The sequence below is a fragment of the Cervus elaphus genome, chromosome 9, assembly GCF_910594005.1.
Source record: "Cervus elaphus chromosome 9, mCerEla1.1, whole genome shotgun sequence".
Classification (NCBI taxonomy): Eukaryota; Metazoa; Chordata; class Mammalia; order Artiodactyla; family Cervidae; genus Cervus; species Cervus elaphus.
The window spans coordinates 21,146,157-21,158,198 of record NC_057823.1 but is presented as its reverse complement, the minus strand read 5'-3'; the positions used below and the strand labels follow the sequence as shown (position 1 = coordinate 21,158,198).

General features: G+C 43.9%; 1 protein-coding gene and 1 non-coding gene across 2 annotated transcripts in view; both read left to right on the top strand.

The window, feature by feature from the left end:
* The window catches only part of CATSPERD (cation channel sperm associated auxiliary subunit delta), a 39,031-nt gene that overhangs the window by 3,185 nt on the left and 23,804 nt on the right, over positions 1–12,042 (top strand). Inside the window, exons 3-8 of the mRNA XM_043911852.1 lie at positions 1,322–1,398; positions 2,213–2,285; positions 4,214–4,328; positions 7,271–7,338; positions 8,874–8,987; positions 11,574–11,657. Coding sequence (XP_043767787.1) covers positions 1,322–1,398; positions 2,213–2,285; positions 4,214–4,328; positions 7,271–7,338; positions 8,874–8,987; positions 11,574–11,657 — 531 coding nt within the window. The remainder of the gene's footprint in view (positions 1–1,321; positions 1,399–2,212; positions 2,286–4,213; positions 4,329–7,270; positions 7,339–8,873; positions 8,988–11,573; positions 11,658–12,042) is intronic.
* LOC122701103 lies at positions 9,063–9,169 on the top strand. Its single transcript, XR_006342951.1, has one exon. It is a non-coding gene; the product is annotated as a U6 spliceosomal RNA (small nuclear RNA).

The window sequence follows — 12,042 nt, the reverse complement described above, 5'->3', positions numbered from 1 at the left end:
CTTTCAGACAGAACAAGGGCTTTTTAAGTGGTGCTAGTGGTAAAGAACCTACCTGCAAATGCAGGAGATAAAAGAGACATTGTTCAATCTCTAGGTCAGAAAGATCCCCTGGAGGAGGGTATGACAACCTACTCCAGTATTCTTGCCTGGAGAATCCCATGGACAGAGGAGGTACAGTCCGTAGGGTGGCAAACAGTTGGACATGGCTGAAGTGTCTTAGCACAACAGTACAAGACAGAACAAAGCCAGAAGCTGGAGTTGGGTTTAAAACTCAGATCATCTGAGTTTTTATTCAGTGTTCTATCTGATTGGAGGGTTAGTTTTTGTTTTTTGTTTTTTTTTTTTTATCTATTTGACTGCACTAGGTCTTATTTGCAGCATGTGGAATCTTTTTTAGTTGAGGCATTAGGGATCGAGTTCCCTTACCAGGGACTGATTCCCAGCCCCCCTGCATTGGGAGCACAGTCTTAGCCATAGACCACCTGACAGGAGGTTTTAAATGCAGACTAGCATAGTAGGCAAATTACTTTGTTTACATGACATAAACCAAGCAGGAAACTTCCTTTCACCCACATGTGCCTAAAATGCATGAAGAAAAAAATACTTTGTCAGCTCAAATGTGTTTCCCATTGACATCATGTTATCTCAGAAGTGACGTCAGCACTTGCTAAATAACCAAGTGATTATTTATTAGCAGATTTCTAACTTTTTTGGTCCTCTAGCTTCTCAAATGAGTAATCTGTAAACAAATAACATATACAAGGTGAAGTGATATGCATTATTGTCCTGTGAAACTTTTTAAAGTTCTAATTTAAAAAATAAAATAAAATAAAATAAAATAAAGTTCTAATTTTTTAAAAAAAGATTTCATTGTGGTTCTTGTGGGCCATTTGTAAAGTCTTTATTGAATTTGTTGTAATATTGCTTCTATTGTATGTTCTGGGTATTTGGCCAAGAGGCATGTGGGAGCTTAGCTCCCCAACCTGGGACTGAACCTGCATCCCCTGCTTGGGAAGGCAGAGTCTTAACCACTGGACCTCCTTGGAAGTCCCTAAAGTTTTTGTTTTTGACATAATTATAGATTCACAGCAAGGTACAAAACAATGCCGAGACACCCCAGGTCCCTTTCACCCAGCTTCTCCCATTGGTGACCTCTAACAAAATCAGATGATAACATCAAATCAGGAAAATGACATAGATGCCATCTACCTGCCCAACTCAGATTCTACCTTTACAAGTTCCATGTTACCCACTAGGGAACTGTTTTCATCAGGTGTTTATTAGGATTGATAGGATTAAAATTTTGTGACTCTCTTTCTAGGACCGCCTGTATTTTTCATCTGGGAAAACTCACTTGATTAAACATCCTTGTAAGAAAAACCTAGCCCTGTATCTAGGGTAAGATATCGTTCCCTTCTTTTTATCAAACCATTACATTCACCCTTGTTCTTTGATTGCACAAACATTAGGAAAAAAGACAGCTCAGTCCTCTGTTGCTAGATGCTAGCCTATAGGGAGTCCACAGCTGGGGTCCAACTGGAGAGGAAGAGGTGAAAAGATAACTAAAATAATTACAGTACAGCTTGTCACAGAGGCTTAATATAAGGCAGTTATGAGGAGTGCCATTCACAGTAGAACCAGAACCTTTAAAGTACATAGGAATTAGCTCAGTAACTCCTCTCTGTTTAAAACCATAAAATTCTTCCAGAGGAGCAAGAGAAAGAGATCTGGATAAGGAAACAATTTACCATGTTCATGAATGGCCTTTGGCCCCTTAGAAGTTACCTGCATAAGAGAACATACTGTCTCTTTTTTTCTGTCACATTCCTGATGTGAAAGCCTTTGCTTTAGTGGGATGAGAGTGAAATAAAAGACAAACCTGAAGTTCACCCGCAGCAAAACAAGCTGGGACTTAATGTACATTTTATATAATTCTATTTTTGATGCAGTCACCCTTTTCAACTAATGTCATTTCAAATAGTCAAATAGCCATGCTATAGAGGTTTACTCATGCAAAAATAAATAGATGAGCAATAGCTAAATAGACAATGATAGATAATGATAGGTAGACAGATAGATAAATAAATCTCTGGTTCCTTGTTAAGAAAGGAATTTTATTTGAATGGAACATTTTTTTAAATGCCTGACATTGTCTTTTTTTCTTTGCTTGGGTGAATTTTTCCTAACTGAAACCTTTTATTGTTTATTTCAGAAGACAAATTTTTCTCACAAAGGACAAGTTTGAGAGTAGTCTCATTCCGTTTTCCATCCCTACGTCAATGCAGGTAGTTATGTTGAACAATCTGAGAGGTGCTTGAAATAGTAATTCTTAGGGTTAGATATAGGGGCATCCCTGGTGACACAATGGTAAAGAATCTGCCTGCTAATGCAAGAGACACAGGTTCGATCCCTGGGTGGAAAACATCCCCTGAAGGAGAAAATGGAATCCCACTCCAGTATTCTTGCCTGGGACATCCCATGGACAAGAGGAGCCTGGCGGATTTCAGTCCATGGAGTTGCAAAGAGTCCAACACAACTGAAGTGACAGCAGGCATGCAGGGTTAGATCTAGTTGGGAAACACCGTGTGCATACTACTCTGTTTTTGTTAGTTTGGGGGTTTAAAGGCATTGAGAGTAATTTCTAATCTGGAAGGAGTGTTGATTCTATTCTGCCCTTACTACCAAAACAGATACTTCTTTTTCCCTTGAAAAAGAATCAGATGTCTTGCAAGAGCTCTTTATAATTGGTTTTGTGATACATGACATGCACTGATTTTAGGACCTCCCCAAATTACTGTCAACCAAAACAGAAAAACCTGTACCCTCTCAGTAACTATCCTGAGAAATCTGATGGTTGGCACTTACACTCCAGAAGGTTCTACCATCTGTTAAAATATTAATACCAGCTTTTCTGATAGCTAAGTGAAAGTCGCTCAGTTGTGTCCAACTCTTTGTGATCCCATGGACTATACAGTCCACGGAATTCTCCAGGCCAGAATACTGGAGTGGGTTGCTGTTCCCTTCTCCAGGGGATCTTCCCAACCCAGGGATTGAACCCATGTCTCTACCAGCTGAGCCACCAGGGAAGCCCAAGATTACTGGAGTGGGTAGCCTATCCCTTCTCCAGCGGATCTTCCCGACCCAGAAATCGAACCAGGCAGAACCATCTGCATTGCAGGCAGATTCTTTACGAGCTGAGTTACATGGGAAGTCCCAGTTTTTCTGAGAAGTGACACATTGATCAGTTATGTTCATCATTCATTATTGATGCATTAGGCTTTATCCTCAGAAAAGGTCTTTTAAAAAATATTTATTTATATACCATAATTTCTGTATCCATTCATCTGTCAATGGACATCTAGGATGCTTCCATGTCCTAAGCTATTGTAAAAAGTGTTGCAACAAACATTGGGGTGCATGTGTCTCTTTCAATTGTGCTTTTCTCAGGGAATATGCCCACTAGTGGGATTGTTGGGTCATATGGTAGTTCTATTCCTAGTTTGTAAAGGAACTGCCATTGTGGTACATATATACAATGGAATATTATTCAGTTATATAAAAAAAGAACACATTCAAGTCAGTCCTAATGAGGTGGACAAACCTAAACCCCCATTATACAAAGTGAACTAAGTCAGAAAAAGAAAGACAAATATTGTATATTAACACATGCTTATGGAATTTAGAAAGATAGTACTGATGAACCTACTTACAAGGCAGCAATGGAGATACAGACATAGAAAAATATTTATTGGGTTGTGTCAAGTCTTACTTGCAGCAGGTGGGATCTTTCATTGAAGCACATGGGCTTCTCTCTAGTTGCAGCAAACAAGTTCTCTAATTGTGGCCCACAGGCTTAGTTGCCCCATGGCATGTGGGATCTTAGCTTCCCCAACGAGGGATCAAACCTGGGTCCCCTGCACTGGAAGGCAGATTCTTAGCCATTGGACCAGCAGGAAAGTCCCCTCAGAGAAGGTTTTGATATGGGAGGAGATGGAGTGAATTTAGGTATTCGCGGGGACACCCAACACTAATGTCAACCTCCCAGTTCTGCTTTTAGCTGATCCTCAGGATGCATAGTTCCCAATATCTAGGACCCCAAACAACTCTTGCTGATCTAAACATTCCTGGGATGCCTGTCTAGAAGTACTGCTTTCTGAATTTGATGTTTGAAAAGCTGCACATACTGATATCATGGTATATATCGTATTCTTAGGTTGGTACACCGGAAGTGACGTCAGCACATTTTGCTGGTTCGGTATTACTGTTAGTAGTGAATCAAAAAGTCTATGTTTATGATTATGAAGCTAACTTCTGGACTGCATCTACAGGTATGTGTATTTTATAATTTTTTAAATATTTATTTAGCTGCATTGGGTCTCAGTGGCCAAACTTGGGATATTTGTTGCGGTGCCCAGGCTTCTCTGTAGTTATGGCACACAGGCTTAGTTGCTCTGCAGCAAGTGGAATCTAGTCCCCCAGTCCGGGATCAAACCCACGTCCTCTGCATTGGAAGGCAGATTCTCAACCATGGACCACCAGAGTAGTCCCTATATTTTGTATTTTTTTAAAATCTTGTTTGCCTTTGGCCAACATCAAAGTTTCGGAAGTTACAGACAATGCTGCTACTTGGACATCAGTCCCTGGACATTACACTGTCTTTTTTTTTTTTTTTGCCGTGCTGCACAGCTTGAGGGATCTTAGTTCCCAGAACAGGGATTGAACTGAGCCCCAGGCAGTGAAAGTGGCCAGTGCTAACCACTGGACTGCCAGGGAATTCCCTACGTGACCCTCTGTAATTCAGTGAGAGTTGGTCTAAGCCCCGATCCCACAGGTTGGGGACTGAGTGTTTCCTTTGGGGATTGTGGTGACAAGCCACAAAAATCTGCTCTCACTGATTGGAACAGTAAGAGGATTCAGCAGGAACTGTGATGGCGAGGAAGTCAGGGAGGACCGGAGAGGGCAGAGGATGGGTCCGAGATGCCTGAGTGGGGTGCATATACAGTCCCGCAAATGCCACCCTCAGGGCAGGCAACAGTGGAGAAGGCTAAGCTTTAAGGACAGAGAAAGTGAGAACCCTGGTGGAGGAGGCAAGGAGATGGGGTCCAGTGAAGAAAAGGGAGATAGTATTTTCTAGAGAAGAGGAAGGACAGATGGGGATGGCCCATCCCTTCCAGAGAACGAGGACAGGTGCCCTCGTTGGTGAGAAACGGGTCAGTATGAGGTTTCTCAGCTCTGGCCCTGCTGACACCGGGGATGCATCATTCTCTGGGTGGGGGGCATTCTGGGTGCTATGGGGTGTGAAGCAGCAACTATGCCCCCACCCACTGGATGCCAGGACCCCCCCCCAACTGAGTCCTGACAACAAGCACGTCCCCAGACATCACCCAGTGTCTCCTGGGGGTTGAAATTCCCTTAGTGGAGAACCACTGGGTTGGTACACCACCATCTTGCAATCTGTTATCCTTCTGCTCCACTTGTATTCCTGGTGGTGAAACATTGTGGTCCCCACTCCCTCCAACAAGATGGAGCCCCGCAGTCCATCACCACAGCGCCTGTGGCAGGGAGCTTGCTAAGCTCTGGATGGAGAGTCGATCACAGGACCCCCCTCCCCCTGGAGGGAAAGAGAAACACAGGAAAAGAGCCGCGCCTTGCCCTGGTCTCTGGCTTACATGTCTCATCACTGTGTTCCAGGCTGTCACTCCAGGAAGTGACTGATTGATGATGGGTAGTGATTGACAGCTGGGAGGTCTCGATCCCAGTGGCTGAGGTGCCATGTAAACACGGTGTGAATGGCCCAAAGAGAATGTATAACCCAAGTGAAGCCAGGCGGCCTGGGGGCCAGGCTTAGGCTCATCTCATCAAAGGGTCACATTCAACACAAACACTCATCTGCCTCCAAGACATCAGCTGACCCGCTCTTTTTTTAAAGAACATTTATTTATTTGGCTGCACCAGGCCTTAGTTGCAGCATGTGGGATCGAACCTGGGCCCCCTGGATTGGGAGAGCAGAGTCTTAGCCACTGGACCACCAGGGAAGTCCTTAGGCTCATTTTTTTTCATCCATTTTTCTGTCAACAAACACTCAAGCTGCGTCCATGTGTTAGTTACTGTGAATAATGCTGGTTTGAACATGTATATACTGCTTTTAATTTGGGGGAAGGTATGTACCTGAAAGTGGACTTGCTGGCTCACATTTTCCCATTTTTGAGGCCCCTCCACAGTGGCCACACCATTTTGCATTCCCACCAGGAGTGCACAAGGGAATTTGTGCACTTTGCATTTGTCACTGACACTTGTCTTCCAATTCTGTCATGGTAGCCGTCCTAATGGGGGAGTGAAGTTGGGGTCTCACTGTGGTTTTGCCTTGCATTTCCCTAAGGACTGGTGATGCTGAGCATCTTTTCATATGCTTTTGGCCACATGTGTGTTTCCTTTGGAGCTGAAGCTTCTCCTTCAGAAACCTAAAGAATGCCTTGCTCAGAGAAAGGTGCCCTTCCTGCTATTTTGGGGACAGTTTACCCCTCACCCCCAGATGACACTTGGCAATGTCAGGAGACATTTTTAATTGTCTAGACTGGAGGAAAGAGACTTCCCTAGTGGTCTAGTGGTTAAGACTTCGATTTCCAATGGAGGGGATGGGGATTTGATCCCTGGTTGGGAAGCTAAGATCTCACATGCTGCATGGCCAAAAAACATAAAACAGAAGACTATTGTAACAAATTCAATCCAGACTTTAAAAAATGATCCACATTAAAAAAAAAAGATCTTAAGAAAAAAGACTAGAGGAGAGTGACACTGGTCAAATAAGTCACTATATAAGTGATTTAGTAAGCTAAGTAAGTCAGTAGAAGCAGGAAGCTGAAGCTCCAATATGTTGGTCATCTGATGTGAAGAGCTGACTCATTGGAAAAGACCCTGATGCTGGGAAAGATTGAAGGCAAAAGGAGAAAGGGGCAGCAGAGGATGAGATGGTTAGACAGCATCACTGACTCAATGGACATGACTTTGAGCAAACTCCAGGAAATCATGGAAGACAAAGGAGCCTGGTGTGCTGCAGTCCATGGAGTCACAAAGAGTTGGACACAACTTAGCAACTGAACAACAACAATAGAAGCAGGATGCTGCAAAACATCCTGCAATGTCCAAGAGCCCCCTAACTGAGAAGTCTGGCCACAGATGTCAGTGGGGAGGGTGGGAAGCCCTGCTCTAACCTTCTCTCTCGGAACCTTCAGGGAACTCAGAGAACATCTCAGTTCCCGTTTACTTTCAGGCATAGAACACCCTGTTTCACATGTATCTGGTGACAACTGTTGTTACAGTGGAAATTCATTCTGCATGGTGAGTACCATGTGTCATTATCTCCTTTTGTACTCTACTGTGAGCAGAGATAATTACGAATGGAAATAAGGACAGTGTAAGCCTTGCGGGCTGGGAGCGTGATGGACTCAGGCTGTGTTATCTCACTGGGTGCAGAAGAGGACCTGAGCTGTGGGAGGGGCTCATCTGGCTGACACCCTGAATATATCCATCTGTCTTTTTTTTTTTAATGTGTTATTTTGAAATCATTATAGGTGTACAGGAAGTTGAAGAAATTTATACAGAGTCCCATGTATCCCTCAGCTAGTTTCCCCGAGTGGTTACATCTTACATAACTACAGGGATACAAACAGGAAATTGATATGGGAACAATTGTGTCAAGTCAGAGAACTGCTACTGCCATCAAAATACTGAACTGGGGACTTCCCTGGTGGTCCAGTGGTCAAGACTGTGTGCTTCCACTGCAGGGGGCAAAGGTCAATCCCTGGTTGGGAAATTAAAGTGCCGAAAGCTGCATGGCACAGCCGAAAAGTAAAAATAGTAACAGTAATAATAAAATAAAATATTGAACTGCTCCCTGGCCGCAAAGCTCTCCATACCTCCCTACCCTGCCCTAGCCCCTGGCAAATGCTAATGTTCTCCGTCTCTCTAATTGTAACATTTCAAGAATGTTCTGTAAATGGGGTCATACAATATGAAACCTTTGGAGACTAGCTTTTCTCAGCAAAATTCTCGGGAGACTCCTCCAATTTGCTGCATATATGTCACTAGTCTGTTCCTTTCTATTGCCAAGTAATTTTCCATGGCGTGGATGTACCAGAATTGGGTTGTTTCTACTTTTCGGCTTTTATAAATAAAATCACTAGAAACGTTCATGTAGCTTTTTGGTGTGGACACCAAGTTTTCATTTCTCTGGGAGAAATGCACAGGAGTATGATCACTGGCATCTGTCTCCCCACTCCCTTTTAATTTTTTTAAAAAATGTTTTTATTTTTCTTGCTTACATGATCTTAGTTCCCCAACCAGGAAGCAAACCCCACCCCCTGCAGGGGAAGAGCGGTATCTTAACTGCTGGACTGCCCAGGAAGTCCTTTTTTTTTCCCCTTAATTTTTTCTCTCCACCCACCCCCTTTTTAAATTGGGATGCAATTGGCATACCACACTGTGTAAATTTAAGGTATACAATGTGTTGGTTTGCTACATTTACATATTGCAGTATGATTACCACCATATCAATGTGCTGGTTTGCTACATTTACATATTGCAGTATGATTACCACCATATCAATGTGTTGGTTTGCTGCATTTACATATTGCAGTATGATTACCACCATATCATGTCATGAAATTATCATTTCTTTTTTATGGTGGGAATAACCAAGATCTGGTTTCTTAGCAACTTTGGTTTCTAATCTAGTATTGTTGTCTGTGATCACTATACTGTGCATTAGACCTCCAGAACTTATCTACCTATTTAAAGAACATCTCCCCAGCTGCCGCCCCATTCCACCTTCTATCTCCTTTTAAAGAAACTGTTTTATGTGTGTGTTCTTCCAGGATATAAGTAACTCGGTTTTTGCTTATTTGCATGGAGATCAGATATCTCAGGCCAACATCTATTTCTCAAACTCCCGAGGATACAGATTTCAGAAGTACGCTCTGGAAAGACGTGTACGTTCAATGTGGTAAGAAAATGAATAAACAGGGGCTTCCCTGGTGGCTCAGTGGTAAAGAGTCCACCTGGCAGTGCTCGCTTCGGCGGCACATATACTGAAACTGGAATGATGCAGAGAAGATTAGCATGGCCCCTGCGCAAGGATGATGTGCAAATTTGTGAAGCGTTCCATATTTTTAACTCATCAACGCAGCCACGGGCTCCTCCAGCTCCTATGCCATCAAGAAGAAGGATGAGCTGGAGCGTGTGGCCAAGTCTAACCGCTCATCACCGGCTGCAGCTGCAATAAATCTGTTTGCCCTGTGGGGCATCCCCTTCTAAATCAACAAACAAAAAAAGAATCCACCTGGCAATGTAGAAGACGTGGGTTCCTTGCAGTCCAAGGGACTCTCAGGAGTCTTCTCCAGCACCAGTTTGAAAGCATCAATTCTTCGGTGCTCAGCCATCTTTACTGTCCAACTCTCACATCTAGACATGACCACTGGAAAAACCATAGCTTTGACTATATGGACCTTTGTCAGCAAAGTGATGTCTCTGCTTTTTAGTATGCTGTCTAGGTTTGTCATAGCTTTCCTTCCAAGGAGCAAGCATCTTTTAATTTCATGGTGTCTTTTCTTATCAGGGCACTAATCCCACCCTGACCTCATCTAGATTTAATCACTACCAAAGACCCTACCTCCAAATACTATCATTTTGGAGGTTCTATGAATGTTTGTGCGCCCCTCCCCCCCCCCCCCCCCCCAATTCATAGGTTGAAATCCTAACACCTGATGTGATCTGTATTAGGGGCCTTTGGGAGGCGCTTAGGTCATGAGAGTGGAGCCCTCATGAATGGAATTAGTGCCCTTATGAAAGAGACTCCAGAAGGGCTTCCCTGTGGCCCAGTGGTTAGGGATCCACCTTCCAGTGCAGGGAACGCAGGTTCAATCCTTGGTTGGGGAACTAAGCCTGTATGCTGCAACTACTGAACCTTTGAGCTCTATAGCCAGTGCTCTGCAACTAGAGAAAGCCTGTGTGCTGTAAGGAAGACCCCAATCAGCCAAAATATAAAAAATTTTAAAAAGAGGCCCCAGAGAGCCAGCTCACCCCATTCCTCCATATAAAGACACACCAAGAAGTCTGCAACCCAGGAAAAGGCCCTCACTTGACCACGCTGGTCCCTTGATCTTGGACTTCCAGCCTTTCTGTTGTTATAAGCCACCCAGTCTCTGATATTTTGTTGTAGCAGCCTGAACAGACTAAGACAGGGGGTTGGGGTTTTAAGCTATGAACTGGAGGAGGACACCATTTGGTCCATAATACTGTATATAATAGAAATACCACCCCACCCCCCTACACACACACCCAAACACAACCAAGTAACAGACTTAAATAAGATGGCAGTCTTTCTCTTTTACCTGAAAGATGTCCAGGGAGGGGTGGGGGAGCCAGGTGGGTTGCCATGGCAACTTGTCCCACTGTCCATAGGTTGGGGTCCTTGGCCCCATGCTCCAACATGCCTGCCGATGGGCACTTTGCTGCCCAGCCAAAGATCAGGAATGAGGAGCCGAAGCAGGAGTGAGGGATATAGGCAGGCATCTCAGAGTCTGGGTCACCCCACTTCCTCGAGCACCCCACACCAAGCTGTCTTCATTCAAAGTTCTGCCCGAGATGCTGAAAGGTTGTTGCTGAACCACAAAAGACGCTGGGATTCTTGGCCTCTGGAAGAGAAGAATTCAATCCGGGGCCAGAGACGAGGACTGATCGCTCACAGCTTTTGTGTAATAGAGTTTTATTAAAGTATAAAAGGGATAGAGAAAGCTTCTGACATAGACATCAGAAGGAGGCAGAAAGAGTACCCTTTGCTAGTGTTAGCAATGGAGTTATATACCTTTTAATTAGTTATTACAGTGAATCAAAAGAATGTCTCAAGTTTGTGAAAATTTTACCAGACCCACTCCCACAATTTACATTTTAGGATAACAAGATTAGAATTTAACAATAGAAAGATCCTACCAGACCCACTCCCATGATATACCTTCTAAGATATCAGGATTAGTCAGAAGGTTTTCAGGAAGGAGAAACTGTCCTCCAGCCAGATACATTGTTGTATAATCCCTAGTACCGAGTTTAAACTGAGTTGTGTAATTGACTTAAGACTATGCGGGAGACCTGGGTTTGATCCCTGGGTCCAGAAGATCCCCTGGAGAAGGAAATGGCAACCTACTCCAGTACTCTTGCCTGGAAAATTCCATGGATGGAGGAGCCTGGTAGGCTACAGTCCATGGGATTGCAAAGAGTCGGACACGATTGAGCGACTTCACTGGTGGTGGACTGAAGGAATGTAGAGGGATAAAAATGTTTGTCCTTTTCTCCTCCTTGAGAATTCCAGACCCCTTTCTCCTCCTTGGGGACCCTGGACTTCATCAATCTGCCTAGGAATTGACTCTTTCAATGCTACAGAGGGGAAACAGATCATAATAAAAAATATCATAATAAAAAAGACTTTCTTTCCTTTTAGCTTACTAGCTAACCTAGAGTTAAGTTATAAAGGAAGCACATTGATGACCTTATTTACATGCGGTATTCTGTTTGTTTCACAGGCAGAGCTGGTTGGGACCTTGGGGGGGATCTTCTCCTTTCACTCCCTGTCACAGGTCGGGCTGCTTCTTGTTGACCAACAGATGGTAAGTGCCATTTGGACTGGGAAAAACCACTTCGGTGACCTTTACACCAGGACAGGTTTTTGTCAAAACTCATACACTTAGATTTTCATATCTGAAATCCATCTAGCTTTTGACTCACCTGTCCATCCATGTATCCATCCACCCACTCTTCCACCCATCTACACATCCTTCCACCTTTCTATCCTGCCGGGAGCCAACACACGAGACGACCCTTCCCATGACAAGGTCATGAGGGATAAAACCTGATGGGCAAGGCGGAGCAGGTTTTCAGGGATTTCGAAAAGCTGCCCCTGGTGCTCACCTTAAAGATGATAACTGTCTTTCTGATGCCTGCCTCAATAGACTACTCCCTAATTTCTGTGACACAGGCAGAAGGCCTTCCCCG